The following is a 21,394-nucleotide window of genomic DNA, read 5'->3' on the forward strand; positions in this document are numbered from 1 at the left end:
AGTACTTACAATGTACTTTTCATATTTATGTTCAGGAGGCTGCCTGGGAGACAGTCCCTTTAAATATTGTGTTTTGTAATTAAATCAGGTTATACTATTATATACCTTAAATTAGTCACATGCATAGGCAAGCATAAATATCCAGCATTTTATCCGTACAATACGTGCATACGCAGGTACATGAGTTGTAAACTCATTTGAGTTGAAAATACTTTGCATTAGAAGTGTCCTTTGACTCCTTTACCCCTTTATGATGCTCCTGTACATCCAGTATTTTTTGCAGAGGCAAGGGCATCACCCTGCCTCTGCACAGGAGAGAAGCCAGGACAATCCTCTCTTAATAAAAGCCAGCATTGCTGGAACCAGAGTAATGGTGCGAGCTGGGATGCGATTGGGCATTACATTGGGCGTACATGCTCACACCAAGCGGAAGGTCACGCAAAAACAGTCAATGACAATTGATGTGCCAGGACCGTCATGACTTTAAATGGGTGTAGAAAGCAATCTAGGTTCGCGTTCTTCACCGGGGGCCGTAACGTCGGCCATACAATGTATGGCAGAGTACGGCCTTTTTAAGAGTTTAGGAGGTGATCAATGATCACCTCCTAAACTTCAGTGCTGTCGCTGAAATGCCTCAAGGCATTCAGCAACACCAAACACCCACCCCAGGATGCACTGTGACCGCTGGAGAGTGGTCACAACCACCACTGCGAGAGATTTTGCCACTCGCAAGATGGCAGCACATCCTTTAAAAAAAAAAGTCTCCAAGAGGGTCTCTCCAGACCCTTCTGAGAACTCTGAATACAGGTACTGCATGCAACCATGCAAGTCAATGGAGCCCAGCTTTCTAATCACAATGTGATTAGTAAAATAAATTAGAAAAATAGTTAAAAAAAAATGGTAACATGTAAAAATAATCCTCCGCTGATGTCACCATCTGGGAAACCTTCATGTTCCCAAAAATGTAAAAAGAAAAAACAAAAAAACTCCACTATGGCCAATACCAGTAGCCCTCTAAAACATACAAATCTATGTATATGTGATATTACTGTAATCAGGGAATGCTGTCAAACATAAATTAGGGTATGAAAAACTACTGGTTCTAAAGGGGTTAAAGTAACTTGTGTGCCCCACTGGTGCATTGTGTTCTCAAAATGTAGGTTCTTGATCAAGTCCTTACATTAGAGAACACTAAAAGGTCAAATTTAGGGGTTTATTCACTAAAGGGAGATTTGTTTTAAACCCCTCGCTTGATTATTCTCGATGAAGTGTTGTCCCTTCGTAATGAACAGCGGAGTACAAAGCACAGCTCTCCTGTCAGCAATGCCTTTACTCAATTTGTGTTGATATTCTTTACTTCAATTAAATCATTATTGCTCATATGTAATAATGGTTTTTCTTTAAGTATTATTGGATCTTACATCGTAACATTTAAAATCGAGATGAATGAGGAGCTAAGGGACTGTGCCTCCTAAAGTATTAGTATTTTCCTATTAAACGTACTCGAGCCAAGGATTTTTTTTATTGTGGTATGAACGCTCATAAACGAGGTTTTACTCGCTATCGCGTTCTAGGTGTGTGTTCCATTAATAGAATACACCTGTACATGTAATGGGACGAGGGATGGGACAGGCATCAGTCCTTTGGGGTGGGTTGGCACCCCCTTCACTTTGCACCGACGCTAGCTTTCAGCATGAATTACGACGACACGTGAACGCACTGAAATGTTCACCTTTGCGCTCGGTGTAACCAGCCCGGTTAATCTGGGGTTTTTTTTTTAGCTGTTTTGAAGTGGTTTCAGCTCCTGAAGCTCAGCCAATTCTCCACAGCGTGGACTCTCGGCCTTGCCTCGTCACACTGGGAGGAGTCCCTCCCTGAAACGACCCCAAGCCGTCACGTCCCCGCTCACCCGCGCGCCTGTTCTGACGTGCACACTCCTGAGGCAAAGAGAACGCTTCGCGCGCTCCGGCCAACCAATCGCAGCCACGCGTGACTTCCTACCCTTACCGTTTCAACCAATCGCTTAGCGCACCGCCTTCCTCGCTGATTGGTCACCGCCGCAGCTAATCGTAACCAATGTGAGAACTGCTTGACGGAAAGCGAAGCGATCCCTTACCTAGCGTCAGGAAGTGGCATCGCTTCCCTTAGTTGCTGTGCGTCTGCGAGAAGGATCGAAGTAACAGCGCTCTGGCAGTATGGCTGACAAGGACCAGAAAGACGTCGTGTACTACACTTTAGATGAAATACAGAAGCACAACCACAGCAAAAGCACCTGGATTATCATCCACAACAAGGTGTATGATGTCACAAAATTCTTGGAAGAGGTATGTATGATCCGGCTTGTTACTGGTGAAGGGGACAGCTATTATAGTGCAAAGGTCTTACGTAAAAAGACATTAAAATGAGAGTGTTTAATTCGGCCCCACTACTATGATAGTTCTCATGTGGTATTGTTATCATTACATCAGTTATTCTGCGACCAAGTGCTTGGAGGAGTTGCCATGGAAACTAATCTGATGCTCCAGATGATTAGGCCACATTTGACACTTTTTTTCATGTTTCTTGACAATTAGTAAGATAGCATTATACAGTATAGCAGAGTATAGCATATCGTGGTGAAAAGCCTCCGACAACACCATAGAAATTAGGGGATGAGGTGGCCCTACACCTCACCGTGGTCCTGTAAAGCGGTGTCCGCAACCGCAGCATAGGCTAAAAATTTGAAACAAGATATGGCACAAAAAATCCAACTCTAAAAACAAGTAGGTGCAAAGATGTACCTATAGTTAAAATAGAAATATAAAATCAATCACAAGTAGTCAAACACAACCTCAATCAAATACCAGCCCCAAATAAGTACAAGGATTTACAGAGCAAAAGGATTCCGTTCTATTGGGTAACCTTTGCCAAATACATTACATTAGTGAAAAAAGGTTATCAACAGTTAATATATCCCAATAAAGTAGATATCTCCATAAAGCAGATTTGACAAAAGGTAAGTGCAATAGTGAAAAGCAATAACATTCAAACTAGAAACCAAAATACAAATTGGTAGATATCTGTCACTTAAATCGAAGCGTCCAATCCCTCGATAGTCCTGACGGTTTAGCAAAGGTCCTTATCGGACCTGCTCTGCTGAAGGCACACAAACATCAGTTGGTCTCGAATTGATGGCCGCCTCTGGACCACACACATCAATCGGTCTGGAATTGATTCCCGCTTTTGCACCACCAAAAATCAGCTTAGAGTTGACAGGCTAAGACCCACTGTTACATTCGGTACAAATGTCCCTGTATGCAAACTTTCTTACTAGTTCTCATAGCAAACCTTCTGAGATCCAACTGTCACCAGAAGTGGGTCTCTGTTTATTCTGCGAAAGAGTTCAAGAAACCCGACAGCGCCCATAGTGCCACCTGCATGCTATGTCTTTTATACAAAGCCAACAGTTTATTTGGTACTTTATACAATGCAGGGTGTGTCAAAGAAATAGTACACAATGTACAGAGGGGTCCTGCTCTTAACGTAGACCCTCGAGGGAGTACATTAAGGAGAAACAAAGTATAAAAGAGAAGGGGTTAAATAACTAATGGCGTAGTGTAAGCTAAGTATTGAAAAACAGGTGTTATCAGTTCAGGAAAGGATAAACACTTGGCTTCATTAAAGAGGTGAAAAATGGCAAGTATTATTTAAAATATGGGGTATGCATTAAAAAAATGAACGTGGCTCTTACTTCAAAATTCTGGTTCTCTGTGCATATAAATGTGATAGACACATCCTGGTGACATTCCAGCACAGACCAAAGGTCAAGAACATGCATAACGTAGATTAACATATTATTCCAATAGTCCACGTCTCGATCTCAAGTGACAGAGTACATTTTTTTTTCTAGTTAATGCTTTTTTTGTACACTGGAGAAGTTTCTTTGAAAATGCTCAAACAATTACTTGTATGTATAAATATAGAGCAATTGTGTAAAGGTGTATTTTTATTTAACGTAACTCAACGCTTTACTCGATTTGGGACTCCAATTTTACTGGGGAATTGCTTAAACTAAACATAGGCCCAACGCAAAATCACCTAAAATATAAAGTTCCATTGTTAGAGTGCCGTGTCTCCTTCAGCTGTGCTAAATAAATGAATGAAATACAAAGCTTCCTAAAGAGAAAGCAGAAAGTCTTCCCAAAGATGTCAGCCCTTCGTAAAGGAAATGCTGGTGGAAATCCCAGGCATCAGGTTGATCTGGTTCTTAGACTTGGAACTGCTTTCTATACTGGTAGATACTTTGTGGAGTTGAGATCAGGACTTAGGCTGGGCCACTATGGGATACAACACTGTTGGTTCTTGAGCTACTCCAAAAGCACAATACATCTGAAAGTTGCATTTTCTCCCAAGATGAGGCTAATCCTGTTGCAGTATTTCCCTGTATCTTGTTTGACCAATTATTCCATTAATTAATTTTAACAAGATACCCAGTTCTCGTTGATGAGAGGCGTCCCTTCAGCGTGACACTGCCACCACTATACCTCACTGAAGGTATTATGTGTGTGTTAGAGCTTTATGGCCAAACTCAAAGCTTTTTCTCACATTACCTTGGGGAGGCCGTGTATATCAATTTACTGCATAATCTTAACCAGGCAGAATAAGTTACATATTGCATAGGACAATGCAATCTGTTAATATAATGTATCATTCTTTGGCTCAGTCACTTTAAGGACAGGTCTTTCTTGCTTGTCCGCTTCAACTGTATTCACTCGTGCTTTTATTTATTTGGGTTTAGCTGGGTATTAACTGTGCCTTGCTATGACGTTTGCCTGTATGTAAAAGTCCTTTACTGTTCAGTTATCAGTTACTGGCATTTCAGGTTGTTTATTTCATGATTTCTTTGCGAGATCTCCTGGCAGAAACTTCACATCTGCTTTGCATTGGGTTTCACAGTAAATTGCATTTGGCTTAGGCATAGTCTGTTTTTTTTCCCTTCTTCTCCTCCTCATTTGGGTCATATCATGTTAGAAGTTGAAGCTAGGAAAGTGATCCATGAATAAAGGCAGGTAGGCAACTTGATGTCACACCCAACTAGAGCAAACATATATAGTCAGTTTAGTTTAATCCGTGATTGGCATTCAGCCTTTTGAATTGATGCCATACTCATTTTCATTATTTATATATGCATAATGCGCAAATATATATATTTTCACAGCTAAAGGTGCTTCTCCACAGATTAAAACATTTTATTCTGAGTTCTTTAGGTCCAACAAGGGAAATTACACATAGCTACCCTTTTTATATTTACCTTAATTGTGTGAAAAAATATTTAGATCACTCTAGGTTAATTTTGTTCCGTTCACAAGCAACAGGGGTGATCCTAATCCTGTATTTAGTTGGAATAGCTGTGCTGGGTAAGTATAGGGTATTACATGTTGTGGGCTTTATACCAAGATTGCGACCTCGCCTGTATGAATTCCGTTTAAAGTTTTTGGACACTTCTAATCTCACGTAAGCCATGGGTTGCTTCAGTTTATGATTGATAGTACTCTGTAAACAAGGTTAAGTCTGTACAGAGGTAAGCAGTGGAGGTCTAGTCAGAGGCCAAACCAGTTCATGCTCTTAGAATTCATTCAGGTTGCTAGATCTCGTTACTATGCAGGGGCACAGTACAAGTAGCCAATGCTAACCTACTCGCCAATCACCACCTAGTGAACCTTCTTGCCGTAAACCTTCTATACTGTCGCCGCCTTGCATGCCTTGTGCCTCAAATAGCAGCATCTAAACCATTGCCACTTTATTTCTATAAGACAAAAATCATTGTGAAATATTTATTGGGCCATTGGTTTGCAGTTTATCTTATAACACATTTCTACTGCACGCCATTATCAGAATACTCAAGTGCATCTCTTCACACTTCAGCTTATATTACAGCTGGCTTTAGAAGGACACTCCAGCCATTATATGTACTTTAATTTATGATAGCTGTGAAATCTCTAAAACTTGTTGAAACATTCGTGATGTTCCATGCTGTCATAAGAAAAGTGACACACAGCCCAAAATGGTCTGTTCATACCGTCAGCATACAACATCACCTCGGCTGAGCACTGAAACAGACCTCACGCTCCAACCACAGGAAATAAGAAAGGGATAGGTAGTGAGAAATTGAAGAGAGCGAGAGCGAGAGTGAGAGAAGGGGAAGATAATGAGAAAAGGGGAGACGGAGAGAGACTGGCAGCATCAGCATATGGGTTCCATCTGGGAAGCTACCAAACACCTTGCACCCATCCTGTATTATCTAAATATATTAATTTATACGCATTTAGATGAAACAGGATGTGTGCAAGGTGTTTAATCGAAATGTATATACATATATAAGTAAACCGGATGTGTGTTTATTTTCTCTTGTGGAACTCATTTGTTGCTGCCGCTGCCCTTTTCTTCCTTAGGTTATGAGAAAAGAAGGGTTAATATAATGCAGATTAATGCAAACTGCTGCATTTATCCACTAACAGAATAATATATATATATAGGCAAAATTAACTGTGTCTGCCATGCCATGTGAGTATATATGTAGGTGAGTGTGAGTATATACTCTTAACGCTGCACTACTACACTAGGCACCGCCATGCAGTGTTGGCACTTTAGGGCCTGCAACTTGGTTTTATGCAGAAAATTAACCACTCAATTCGCTATCACTGTCCTATCGCAACCTATTCAGACAAACATGCCTTCACCCCGGGTAGTAGTTGAGGGGTTGGAAAAGAGGGAAAAGACATATGGGGAATTCTGCAGAATCCCCCCCCCCCCGTTAGCCATGGGGACACTGCATTATTTATTAAGGGAGCTCTCTGCTGTCACGTGCATGTAATGGCTGGAGAGACCCTTTAAAAACAAGGATGGCCCTAAAAAATAATACATTTCTAACATGGAATGATGTAATTAATGTTACATTTTACATTTCCTGGCATGTTGCCAAGCTACGTTTCATTTGTATGATGATATATTTAAAGGTTAGTGCCGCAAATGTTTGTCGTAAACCCGGTAAAGATAAGGAGTGTTGTGCAAAGGCCACTGGATCACGGTCACACGGAATGGAAACCAGACCCTCCCGGTGTGAAACCTAAACGTATTAATTAACATTCTGAATGAATTATATAACTTACAAGAACCGTCTGAAATTGCACCAGGAGTTAGTTTCTTTTGTGCAAGAAATGTTGTATTAAAAATAGCAATCTTTGTCATTTTATTGCAATGCAATATTTTATATGGGTTTTCCATAACTCGCCCATGCCTCTGCATCACTTTTCCCATGGTTAGAAGTTTATACCCTCCCTTTGTAAGAATTTAGCAATCGCCCTAAAAGGCTTCTGGGTTGGGATCCTAGATAGATGGCTGCCTCCTATCCATCTGGGAGGAGTGTGATGAGGGACGGGTTCCCAGCCAACATGGACTTCTAGCAGATTTCTGGCAAATGGGCTTTAAAAATACTTTACTAGTGCTTTTGGTATATCCATGGTAATATGTTAAATAGCATTGAGAATATTCCTTTCCGCTTATCCTATTGTGTTTGGTACATTATCAGAACTAGGGCTGCAACTAACTATTATTTTCATAATCAATTAGTTGGCCGATTATTTTTTCGATTAATCGGATAAAAAAAATGAATGTACATTTTTCATTTATTTAAAATAATTTAATAAACAAAAGTTGTTAAATACAAACAGCAGAATAAAAAAACAACTTTGATAAAATGCATTTCTTGTCTTTATTTCCCAACCAGGCCCCCCCAATTTATGCACATTTGAGCCCAGGCTTGCCACCCTGCCTCCCCGGCATGCCACGCTGCCTCCCACATATGCCACGCTGCCTCCCACATATGTCACTCCACTCTACCCCCACATATGCCACTGTGCCTGATACGCCTTATACCCCCTGATACACCACTCCATCCTCCCCAGACATGCCACACTGCCCCCCAGACATGCCACACTGCCCTCCCCACGTATGCCTTATATACCATATATGCCTTATACCCCCAGATATGTCACTCCATCCTCCCCAGATATGCCTTATACCCCCCCGATATCTCATAGTCCCCTCATAGAGTCACAGCCTTGTTCACAGCACACTGACACCATACTCTTATAAATAAGTACTGGGTTAATCTTCACTGCCTCCAGGATTTAGATTCCCCTTAGTCTGCCCCCCCTTTACCTCTAACTGCACCTTAAGTTAACTATTAAATTAATTAAATTAGCCCTAAACACCCCATTAACCATAACTACCCCTAAATTAACCCTAAAGACCCCATCAACCACAACAGCCCCTAAATTAACCCTAAACACCCCATTAACCACAACTGCCTCAAATTAACCCCAAACACCCCATTAACCACAGCTGCTCCTATATTAACCCTAAACACCCCATTAACCATAGCTGCCCTAAATTAACCCTAAACACCCTATTAACCATAACTGCCCCTAAATTAACCCTAAACACCCCATTAACCATAACTGCCCCTAAATTAACCCTAAACACCCCATTAACCATAACTGCCCCTAAATTAACCCCCACCTCCCCTAACTTTCAGCAGCCCAAATATTAATTTTATACTTAGATGAGTGTCACAGCCATGTGGTTCTGGCCTTCTGGGAGAAGGAAGGGGCGGGGCCATTTGTCACAGTGATTACAGGGAGGGACTGGTAAGTAGGAGCTGCTGCTATGAGTCAGACTAAACGGATTATATAATGAGGGGTATTTTTCAGAGCGTTTGCTCTGAAAAAAACCTCACTTTATAATCGATAAAAATCGATTCAACTAATCGATAATGAAATTCGTTGGCAACAATTTTCATTATCGATTATCGATTTTATCGATTAGTTGTTGCAGCCCTAATCAGAACATTCAAATGCATCTGTTTAGGCTTCAGCTTATATTACAGCTGGCTTTAGAAGGACACTCCAGCCATTATATGTACTTTAATTTATGATAGCTGTAAAATCCCTAAAACTTGTTGAAACATTCGTGATGTTCCATGCTGTCATGAGCAAAGTGGCCCAGGAACGTCATGAGGTAAGTAGTGGTGTGCCCTTCAGTGCGGGGTCGGACTCACACCCGATTCGGTCTATGGGAGCCACCATTAACCCTCCTAGTGCCCTGAAGTCTTGCCTGATCAGTGAACGCGATTCTCCATTCGTGTGTAGTGAGAAACCGATCAGCAGGCTGGATCGCGGTGAACGCAGTTTCCGATACAGACCCTGCCTTGCACCGGGAACCGTCATTCATGTTCCCCACGTCAGAAGTCTCAAGCTATTTTTCTTTTTTTTTTTATGAATGAATGCCTTGCCTTCTCATTGAACTCGATGCTCCATTCATGTATAGCGAGTGCTGCTAATTGATCGCTGACCAATCAAGAGCCTCAGTTTATTTTTTTTATTTATAAAGTAAAAATGAAGTCTGCCGATTTCCAGCTGATTTATAGTTAGATCATCAGAGTGGCACACTGAAAAACTGCCTGATCCCTACGATCATGCAGGGAATCCAACATTATGGTACAGCCAGCTAACCCCCTCCCCCACCTGCAAATCGGTTAAGAAAATCACAAAACACACATATTAAAAGTAATAAACACCCCACGCCCACATTTTATAAACATTTTTATTTAGGCTGTGCTTTTGTGGATTAAATCTCCCATCACCCTCAACCAAGCTAAAAATAAAGGTGATGGGAGTTGTGGCCCACAAAATGGAGTGCCCGAAAAGCGACAGGCTGGCGTACTTGTGAAAATGTGTTAGCATAGTGTGTTATTTGTTAATCCGTTATCTTCTGTGTACCTGCCTTACCCTATTCTTTTGTGCTGTCGCGCAGTAACATGAGCGTGTCATGTAGCATACCCTGCAGATTAAAAAAAATATTCAAAAGTGGGATATTTCTGTGATCTGCCGCAAAATACATGTTGTGGGTTTTTCTGGAGATGCATGTAATCTGTGCAAACAATCCTAAAAAAAAGAAGTTTGAAAAAAAAGCAACGAAATTTAATGTTACATGGTGTCCCAGCAAACGCTGCCAACAGGGGACTACTGAGACCCCCGTGTGCTTGCACAGCACATCGGTGGGGCTAAGCGTTGAACCATGTAGGGAGCTCCACAGATTTCTTGAGCACTGTGATCCCGACCAGCCGTGACATTGTGTCGAACAAGGTGGGCTGCCATCTCTCGGAGAAGGGAATTTACCTGCCCGGCCGACATCACGACCTGACAACATAGGGAACTCGAATGACTAGCGAAAAACTGCTGCTTCGCCCATGTTATAACTTCCAGAAGTTTAGACATGTACAGCTTCTATCCCCAATAAGTACATTGTGGATAAAGTAGTAAATCCCCTTTTAAATTCCTTCGCTGGTGGCCTCGGTGTGTGGCCCTTCTGACCCTTGCTCTGTGTGCTTTGCCGCAGCGCATTTATCTCTGCCGTTCAAGGATAAAGCTCGGTGTGTAACACAGCCTCTTCTTGGCTTGGCAGTGATTTTCTGCAGAGTCATGCCGTTTGGCACTTACTCATGAAACAAAGTTGCATAACTTCCCCCCCCCCCCCAGCATATGTCAAATACGACAAATACAAAATCCTGGAGAAATGCTTCTTAAAGTGACCGAGATGGATTCTTGAACCAGCGGTTCTAATCAAAAATTAAATTTGATACCGCGGTGCAATTTTTTACTTTGACTACAACCAAACAAAGCATATAATATAAAATCATTTAAAAACTTCCCGACCTGTGGAAAGTGTGTGTGTGTGAGGCATGGATAAACTGTATATTTTGGGATTATGCCTAATTCATATGACAGTGTAATTTTCCTATTAAATCAAATATAATTATGAAATCTGGTTATAGTGTTACCTGTGCGCAAATGTCAGATTGCCCGACTTTCCACCAAAATGTAAAAAAAAAAATCAGCAGTAAAATAAAGTGTAAATATTTTCATGTCGCCCCGTGGGGAGAAGCAGCCAAGCCAGATCTATTTTCCATTTATTTTTTTGTTTTATTTAATCCGCGTTTTGTATTGTTAAATGTGTGCTGAACATATTACCGTATTTGCTCGATTATAAGACGAGGTTTTTTCCAGAGCAAATGCTCTGAAAAATACCCCTCGTCTTATAATCGGGGTCGTCTTCTAATCAGACCCCAAAAAAATGCTGGCGCCATGCTGCTTACCGGTCGCGAGCAGCGTCTCTTCTGTTAGAAGCAGGGCAGGAAGCTTGCAGCGTCCTCACAGAACTCTATCTCCCCCCTCCCTCCTCTGAGGGCGGGGCCAGAGAAGTTGCTACAGCCGGTCCCCTGCAGAAGTCTGCGAGTGGGAGATCTGCAGTTCAGGTGAGGGGGTGGGGGAGGGTTTTTGAGTATGTGTGAAGTGTGTGTGATTAAGGGAATGAATGAGTATTTAAATGTTTGTGAATGAGTGTGAGTGTGTGTGTGATAGCATGGATGTGTAAGGGGGGTGGGGGTTGTAGCATGGCATATGGAGGCTGTAATCCCACTGCTATCATCCCCAGGTTCCAGCATGTACTGGCTGCCTTGGCTTGATAGGAGTGTGATTGCTGTTAGCAGTTTGATATATATATATATATCAAACTGCTAACAGCAATCACACTCCTATCAAGCCAAGGCAGCCAGTACATGCTGGGTTAAAAGGCATATCATGGGGCTGAGTGGCATATAGGGGGTTAAAATGCATTTCTGGACCTCCAGAAATGCATTTTAACCCCCTATATGCCACTCAGCCCCATGATATGCCTATATACCTCCAGAAATGCTTTATACCCCCCTATATGCCACTCAGCCCCATGATATGCCTTTTAACCCCCTATATGCCAGAGTGGCATACAGGGGTATAAGGCATATCATGGGGCAGAGTGGCAAATAGGGGGGTATAAAGCATTTCTGGGGGCAGAGTGGCATAACTGGGGGGGGCAGGTTGGCAAATAAAAGGAAATTTAAAAAATATATTTTTCTCAATCATAGCTTTTATTAAACATGAAAATAACTTACATTAATTAATATTTACTGGTAAAACTTTTTCCCTATAGGGTAGTCTTATATTCAGGCTTTTTGTTTTTTTCCTAAATTAATATTTTGATTTTGGGGGGTCGTCTTATAATCGGGGTCGTCTTATAATCGAGCAAATACGGTATTACTGGATTATGTGCTGGATTAAATATCTCATTATACCATGCAAGGCCGGAATCTCTTTACAGAAGAACAAATACTCCAGGTAACGCAATATGCAGACAGTCAAGGCAGATCTCTCGTAAGTCGTATTTTATGAGGCTGATCTATGGACATGTGCACATGCTAACCGCTCTCAACCGCTGACCATACACTCCGATCCACTGCCCGCCACCAGCCAACCGCTCTCAGCCGCTGAGCATACACTCCAATCCACTGCCCACCACCAGTCAACCGCTCTCAGCCGCTGAGCATACACTCCAATCCACTGCCTGCCACCAGCCAGCCACTCTCAGCCGCTGATCATACACTCCAATCCACTGCCTGCCACCAGCCAAACGCTCTCAGCCGATGAGCATACACTCCAATCCACTGCCCACCACCAGCTAACCGCTCTCAGCCGCTGAGCATACACTCCAATCCACTGCCCACCACCATCCAACCGCTCTCAGCCGCTGAGCATACACTCCAATCCACTGCCCACCACCAGCTAACCGCTCTCAGCCGCTGAGCATACACTCCAATTCACTGCCTGCCACCAGTCAACCACTCTCAGCTGCTGAGCATACACTCCAATCCACTACAAAATATTCAATTGAGTGACATGAATAAATGAGTCTCTCTCTCATGCTCTTCTCGTTTTGTAAGATGTAATAGTGGGTGCCCAGAGGGTAACTTTTTTACTAATGGGCTAAGCACAAGGTGTTTTTGTTCTGAACTGTGCTCTTCTTTTTTTTTTTTTTTTTTTTTTGAGGCAACATAAAATAGCAGAGAAAGGCCATGCAATAAACACTTTAGGACAGTTGCGTAAAAAAAAATAGTTACATAGTTATATAGGCTGAAAAAAGACATGCGTCCATCAAGTTCAGCCTTTCCTATATCTGTTCATTTGTTGCTGTTGATACAAAAGAAGGCAAAAAAACCCCGGTTTCGCTCTTTCCAATTTTGCACTAACCAAGGAAAAAAATTCCTTCTTGACCCCAAAATGTCAGATTTCTCCTTGGATCAATAAACTGTTTCCCCAAAATTAAAGATTATATCCCCAAATATTATGTTTTTCCAGGTATCCATCCAGATAAAACTACCTCTGCAGGCAGAGAATTCCACATCCTTATTGTCCTTACTGTAAAAAACCCTTTCCCCTGCCTTAGACTAAATCTCCTTTCTTCCAGTCTGAACGCATGACCACGTGTCCACGGGCGTAGGAACCGGGGGGGACGGGGGGGACAGATCCCCCCCAGGAAATCATGCGGGGGGGACCGATAATAGAGCAATCCCCCCCAGTGCCCTCGGTGCACAGCTGCCCGATCAGCAGCTGCAGCGTGCAGGACTGGTTGGGGATTTCCCTAACCAGTCCAACACTTACCGGTGTGCTGTCTGTCACTGAGTGCCGGGCGATGGGATATGACGTTTATATCCCAGCCCCGGCGCTCAGCAGAAACAGCTCTGCGCAGCTGCACTGCACTAGAGCGGCAAACCACCAGAAGGGGAGGAGGAAGAGCAAGCAGAAAGCAGAAGAGAAGAAGAGAAAGGTAAGAGATAGGTAAGAGATGTGCAAAACGAGGGGGGGGGTCTGATGTGCAAAACGAGGGGGGGGTCTGATGTGCAAAACGAGGGGGGGGTCTGATGTGCAAAACGAGGGGGGGGTCTGATGTGCAAAACGAGGGGGGGGGTCTGATGTGCAAAACGAGGGGGGGGTCTGATGTGCAAAACGAGGGGGGGTCTGATGTGCAAAACGAGGGGGGGGTCTGATGTGCAAAACGAGGGGGGGTCTGATGTGCAAAACGAGGGGGGGTCTGATGTGCAAAACGAGGGGGGGTCTGATGTGCAAAACGAGGGGGCAGTCTGATGTGCAAAACAGTGTATATGTGTATGGGCAGTGTATATGTGTACGTGTGTATGGGCAGTGTATATGTGTACGTGTGTATGGGCAGTGTATATGTGTATGGGCAGTGTATATGTGTACGGGCAGTGTATATGTGTACGTGTGTATGGGCAGTGTATATGTGTATGGGCAGTGTATATGTGTACGTGTGTACGTGTGTATGGGCAGTGTATATGTGTACGTGTGTGTGGACAGTGTATATGTGTATGGGCAGTGTATATGTGTACGTGTGTATGGGCAGTGTATATGTGTGTGGGCAGTGTATATGTGTGTGGACAGTGTATATGTGTATGGGCAGTGTATATGTGCACGTGTGTATGGGCAGTGTATATGTGTATGGGCAGTGTATATGTGTACGTGTGTATGGGCAGTGTATATGTGTACGTGTGTGTGGACAGTGTATATGTGTATGGGCAGTGTATATGTGTACGTGTGTGTGGACAGTGTATATGTGTATGGGCAGTGTATATGTGTACGTGTGTATGGGCAGTGTATATGTGTATGGGCAGTGTATATGTGTATGGGCAGTGTATATGTGTACGTGTGTGTGGGCAGTGTATATGTGTATGGGCAGTGTACGTGTGTATGGGCAGTGTATATGTGTATGTGTGTGTATGGGCAGTGTATATGTGTACGTGTGTATGGGCAGTGTATGTGTGTATGGGCAGTGTATGTGTGTATGGGCAGTGTATATGTGTACGTGTGTATGGGCAGTGTATATGTGTACGTGTGTATGGGCAGTGTATATGTGTACGTGTGTATGGGCAGTGTATATGTGTACGTCTGTATGGGCAGTGTATATGTGTGTGTATATAAGGAGTGTATTTGTCTTATAGTGTATACGTCTGTGTAAGTATGTGCAAAGGCAGTGTATATTTATGGGGAGGCGTGTGTGTGTGTGAGCAGTTTATGTATGTTTGGGCAGGCGTGTATAAGGGTAGTGCATATGTGTGAGTACTGGCAAGTGTGTATGTGCAGGCAATTGCAGTGTATGTGTGTGTTTTTGTGGGCAGGCATGCGTAAGGGCAGTGCATATGTGTGTATGGATAGTGTATATGTGTGTATGGATAGTGTATATGTGTGTATGGATAGTGTATATGTGTGTATGGATAGTGTATATGTGTGTATGAGCAGGCATGTCGTACTTAAAGGGAAGATTATGATTCCCTGTAACACATGTTTAACTCAGGGGCACCTAGGGTTAAATCCAGGCCTATTTCTGGTTAAAATGAGTATGTGTGTCACTGTATGTCACAGCATTCGGACACAAGAGAATATTTCGGGGTGCTACTTGGTCTAGGGCATCACTAATACAAAGCACCACGAGTTAATCTAGGGGTAGGCAGAGTAAGTGAAGGATGTGTTTGCGTGTCTGGGTGTGATAGCGTATGTTTGTGGGTTTGTTATTGTGCACATCTGTTTTTATGGGTATGATAGTATGTTTCCAGGTGTGTTATGGTGGGCATGTGTCTAGGTATATTAGGGTGGGAATGTTTTGGGGTGTATTATTGTGTGCGTGTGTATGTTATTCAAGTGTTTAAGTGTGTGGATATGTTCCTGTGTGCATGACGTGTTAGGAGTCTTAGATGGATCCTTCAATACATCATAGTAGTCTCTGTGGCCGTGTCCAGTGGGGTCCATCTGTGGTTGTAAGATTTTTCTGTTTCTGTGGGAATTTTCTCCCATTCATCCAGTAGAACGTTTTATGAGCTGTAGGTGATATACCTTTTTGGACAGCACTATGCTTCTAACTTTGTGGGAACGGTTTTGGGGAAGGTCCTTTTCTATTCCATCATGACTGCCCCAGTGTACAAAACAAGGCCCATAAAGGCATGGCTGCAAAAATTCCCCACAGAAACTCTCCAAAATCTTGTGGAAATCGTTCCCAGATGAGTGAAAGCCGTTATAGAGGCAAAGGGGGACCAACTTCATATTAATGTCTATGTACCGTATTTGCTCGATTATAAGACGAGGTTTTTTTCAGAGCAAATGCTCTGAAAAATACCCCTCGTCTTGTAATCGGGGTCGTCTTCTAATCAGACCTCAAACAGAGGTCTGACTATGAGACTAAGATCCAGATTCCCTGCAGCGCTGCAGGGAATCTGGATCCTTCGGTCTGGTAACCTCAGCTGCTACCGGGCGTCTAGCAGCGAGTGCCGTGAAAGCGCGGGCTGCAGCGTACCTTTATCTGCATAGTGTGATCTCAGCATGGGGGACGCCTCCTCAGCGCCGCGATAGCCGGCCCACTGCCGGGGAGCAGAGCCGGTTGAGGGAAATAATTGATCTTGGCACGGCACTCCAGAAGCAAGACCCCGTGGGACCCGGGCGGCACTGTGCCGTCCCAAAGTCAAAGGCGGATCCGGTAGATTTACCGCTTTAATTCTCTGCAGGAGGCGGGGCCTAGCGGGATCACAGCGCGTCATGCCGTAATGCCGTGGGAGCCGCAGTATACTAAGCGCCTGCTGAGCCATCGCGGTGAGTGAAGTGCTTTAGTGCGTGTCTTGGTTTGGAAGTGTGTCTGAGTGGGTATATCAGTGTCTGGGTATGTGTGTCACAGTGGGTATGTAAGTGTCTTGGTATGTAAGTGGGTAAATTAGTGTCTGGGTGTGTAAGTGTCCCCCTATATGCCACTCTGCCTCTAGAAATGCCTTATACCCCCTATATGCCACTCTGTCCCATGATATACCTTTTAACCCCCCAGAGTGGCATATAGGGGGTTAAAAGGCATATCATGGGCAGAGTGGCATATAGGAGGGTAAAAGCATATCAGGGAGGCAGAGTGGCATATAGGGGGTATAAGGCATTTCTGGGGGCAGATGTGCATAACTGGGGGGCAGATTAGCAAATTAAAGGACATGAAACAAAAAATATTTTTCTCAATCATAGCTTTTATTAAATATGAAAAAAATAGTTTACATGAATTAATATTTTCTAGTAAAACTTTTTTTCCTATAGGGTCGTCTTGTAATCAGGCTTTTTATTTTTTTCCTAAATTAATATTCAGATTTTGGGGGGTCGTCTTATAATCAGGGTCGTCTTATAATCGAGCAAATACGGTATTTATAATGTGATGTCATAAAGTCCCTGTTGGTGAAATGGTCAGGTATACCCTACCAGAAAAAATGCTATCCCCCCCAGATTTTTAGGGGTTCCTACGCCCATGCACGTGTCCTATGCATAGTCCTGTTTATGAACAGATTTCCACACAATGGTTTGTATTGGCCCCGAATATATTTATATAATGTTATCATATCCCCTCTGAGGGGACGTTTCTCTAAACTAAACAGATTTAAATTAGTTAACCTTTCTTCATAACTATAGTGCTCCATTCCTTTTATTAATTTGTAGCCCGCCTCTGCACCCTTTCTTGTGCTATGATATCCTTCTTTAGAAAAGGTGCCCAAAATTGCACAGCATATTCAAGGTGCGGCCTTACCATTGATTTATGGTGCTCCAGAATAATTTGACAACATTTCTAACATTTTAGGAGCCTTGTTGGCACATATATTATATGTGTGTGTTTTAAAATGTATATACACCAACTGTTCACTTACAGTGCATTTCAGTGTTCTTTGGTTTTGTTTTTTTTTAAATCGTGCTAAAACGCACCATTCCACCCACTCCATTCCCGGTACTACCAACTGTCCAAACACATCCCGGAAATAATTAATCGCACAGAAAGAATAGCATTACAGATCTCCTAAGGCTTATTTGCGTAGCGTGCTATAGAATGCAGAGGTCACAGGCGGTTTGTAGTTTAATCTCACTCTCTACTTTACGCTTGAAACCTCTGCTGTGAGAATAGCTTGGATGGCCCTGTCCAATGGATGTTTGAATCGGCTAGATCACCCTGCTAATTGAACTATACATTATGTTGAGACAGGTCACTACAGTGACCCTTTAATGCACAGAGGAGTCGAACCACATTTAATGTATCTGTTATCTGGGTGAAGGGTTATGATGATGGATAGTGATTTCATCTTGTTGAATTTATTTATAATAATATCTTTTACAGAGTCCCACAAGTTCTATTATAATTTTCTTTTTTTTTTTTTTCCTTCCTAAGCATCCTGGTGGGGAGGAAGTCCTACGGGAACAAGCAGGAGGCGATGCAACAGAGTCCTTTGAAGACATTGGTCACTCTACAGATGCTAGGAACATGTCCAAAGATTTCATTATAGGAGAACTTCACCCAGTGAGTACATTTTATATAATACGGATATATCCCTCAGATACGTTGAATTTACTTGGACAGTACCTTAAAACTGATTGAGTCAAAAGACGCCACAATGTGATAAGGAAGGTAGGGCCTTGGATGCAGATTTTTTGTTTCTCCTCACGTTGTAAGATACTTAATTAGAATGACTTATTATGGTAGTTCCCATGACAACCACGATTACAATAGTTTTTATTTTTGTTGGTTTTACTATTATTTTAATTAGATTAAAAATAGTCCATAGAGTTTAACATTTCCAAGCACTTATCCAGGAGAAAGCAAGCACAACACACCCTAAATGTCATCTCATAATGATAAAAAAAAACAAAAAAAACTTTGGAACCCAAAAGATAGTTATTCAGTAAGCTGGATCTGTGTTCAACTTTGTAGAAATTGTTACACACTTCGACACTCATAGTTTAAAACCCATTTGAAAACAATGCATTTTGAGTCCGTACATGTACGGGCTTTGTCATTAAGGGGTTAAAGCATTCAACAATTTTTCTTAAGGTTTAGGTAAGCCAGCTACATGCCCTTGTGTGTTTGCAAATTATTAGATCAGATAGGTATCTTTGGGCCATGTTAGTGTTTTGTAAGTTTGACATTTTTTTTAGCATTTCCTTTTCTCTGCAACCGCTGCAAATAATATTTCTTATTTATTATAAAAATGTTTGTTTACATGTGGGAATTCATAATGCCGTGTTTATTGTTTTAAGGCACTTCGATTGCAGCAATACACTTTAAAAAAGAATAGAATTAGATTTTGTCATGTTAAGATGTGTTTAAAATATTTATTGTTTTATTTTAGGATGATCGATCAAAAATTCAGAAACCAGCGGTGAGTTTGCTTTCATTCTTAGTCTTTATTTTTTTGGATGCTTTCATTTTTTTTTTTAATTTTTTTTTTTTTCCGTACTATAGGTTCCAAACAGTAGAAATACAAATAATTGAAATTTTTATCCACACTTGTGTAACTTTGTAATTCATAAGTGAATATTGTTTTGCAGGACACTTTCATTACTACTACAGAGTCTGATTCCAGGTCAGTGGTGATCTTTTTTGTGTGGAAGAGCTTATGTGGCTCTTTAGTAAGCTATGAGTTTGCTATTGAAATCTGTCTTGGTGGATTACGTGTAGAGCATGAAGTACAGCTTGGATAAACTGTAAAATTGTAACTTATTAAAGTTGTATTTAGGCAATTTGCCAGGTATTGGTGTGTGTTTTGTTTTAGTTGACAGCAAGCATCACAAGCTTTGTATGACATAGAGTAGCATTGAGTCTTTGACAATATCGTATGTAAGGAAAGCTTGATCTCAGATTAGACTTAATCTTCATATTGAGCATGTAAATGTGCTTAAAATGCATTGTGTACTCTTGTATTGATTAATTATTTATGTTGTAGTTGGTGGAGCAATTGGATTATACCAGGGCTGTCGGCCATCATTGTTGCCTTGATGTACCGCTTCTATATGGCTGAAGAGTAAATGCAGCATACATGAACCATAGAAGAAACCGTAATACTCTGGACCAGAAAGTATGATCATAATTTTACGATGGCATAATCAATTTAACACATAGAGTATGTTTCAGGGCCACTGAATTGTGTTGCACGTATTGTCTTCTCATGCCTCCTGTAAGCTCCTAAAATGAAATGTTATTGACCGCATGCATATTAATTCCTCGCTTTGACTTTACAAAAAACTCAATAGAGTAGAGATGGGCAAGCCAGCATGTGGATCATCAAGCTATGTGCAGGCTAAGCTGGGCTTGCATAATGTATGAAGAGTCCAAAATACTAATGAAGTGGCCTTTGTGCCAGCTTTGTCTCGCACGCCTCTATTCTTGAGAGCCCAGTTTAAGGAAGAAATTGGGCTCAAGACCAACTCCAGTCAACCATTTACCCAGCAACGTGTTTTGAGATATTGGTAATGTCATTAGCCTGCAGTTTGATATCTTATTTAGATATTTAATTACATGTCTGATAAATCACATACTTGTGGATTGTTCCGTAGCATCGGCCATTGAATGTAACGTGTTGAAGGATTACAGATCCTCCACGAACATCTCATGGAAAAAAATGAAATACGTTAACCTCAAACAGACCTGCCAGTGGTACATGGACACCACAAATACTGTGAATAAATAATGTGACATCTTGACCTGTTGACAAGATCCGTCTTGAGTAATGATTCGCTGCGTAAAAATAACCTGTCCTCTAATAATGTTACTCATGCTCTGTATTATGAAGATGTTTGTAGAAAGGAAACTCCTCAATATGATTTTTCTATTAATTGCCATTTTATTTTGTGTTTTCCAGTATACCTAAATATCAACAATTGTATTGTAATTGTACATGTTGGGTCTGCTTTCACATTATGATATCGGTGCTGAGAAGTAAAAGGTGTTTGTAATAGCATTTTAATTGTTGTACCTGTGTGTTCAAGCACTGCTTGCAACATGCAAGCACTTTATCCAACGCTTGTTTTTCACTTATTTTCATCACTGCAAGTTAAAACACTAAAGAGGATTAAATAAGAATTGTTGTTCTGTGCCCAATAAAATGTAAATATATGCAGGAAAGAAAAACTGTGCACACCCCATAACAGATCCATGCTTGCATGCGCAGGATTCTTTGCGAGTTAAGCACATGTCGTTAAAGTAGCCTTACACCAAACAAAACGAACCATGCTATGCCTTACAAAGCGGATTGTATGTGCCAATGTGGTGATCTGATTTAAGTGATTTTGCAGTAATTTTAAATTCTCTGGACTTTTCATGTATCTCCATGCTCAGTTGAAGCTCAAATCAGGATCTTTATGGATTTTTAGCTCTTTCACTTTTTGTAAAAGCAGAGGGGCTACATGAAATTATCTTATTTAGCATGCTGTGCCGAATATTTCATATTGGTCTTAATAAAGAGCTAACATTTTTATATCTCAGCAACGTTTTCCTTGGAAATATCTTGTTTTTTCTTTTCACGCAAGCAATGTGCTCACTGTGGCGGATCCTATTCTGAGTCGTCATTTGCATCACTGTCAGGTAGATCTCCAGCTGTTCTGATACTATAGCTTCCATGATGCCGAGCTAG

At 41.8% G+C, this 21,394-nt stretch overlaps 1 protein-coding gene across 1 annotated transcript; it reads left to right on the plus strand.

Moving 5' to 3' along the window:
- Nucleotides 1-2,099: 2,099 nt before the first annotated feature.
- LOC128498077 (cytochrome b5) lies at nt 2,100-20,728 on the plus strand. Its single transcript, XM_053468364.1, has 5 exons — nt 2,100-2,324; nt 18,157-18,285; nt 19,115-19,144; nt 19,314-19,348; nt 19,709-20,728. Exons 1-5 carry the CDS (start codon nt 2,196-2,198, stop codon nt 19,788-19,790), a joined length of 405 nt encoding a protein of 134 aa, XP_053324339.1. The 5' UTR covers nt 2,100-2,195; the 3' UTR covers nt 19,791-20,728.
- Nucleotides 20,729-21,394: the final 666 nt, after the last annotated feature.

The sequence above is a fragment of the Spea bombifrons genome, chromosome 5 (assembly GCF_027358695.1).
Source record: "Spea bombifrons isolate aSpeBom1 chromosome 5, aSpeBom1.2.pri, whole genome shotgun sequence".
NCBI classification, from domain to species: domain Eukaryota; kingdom Metazoa; phylum Chordata; class Amphibia; order Anura; family Pelobatidae; genus Spea; species Spea bombifrons.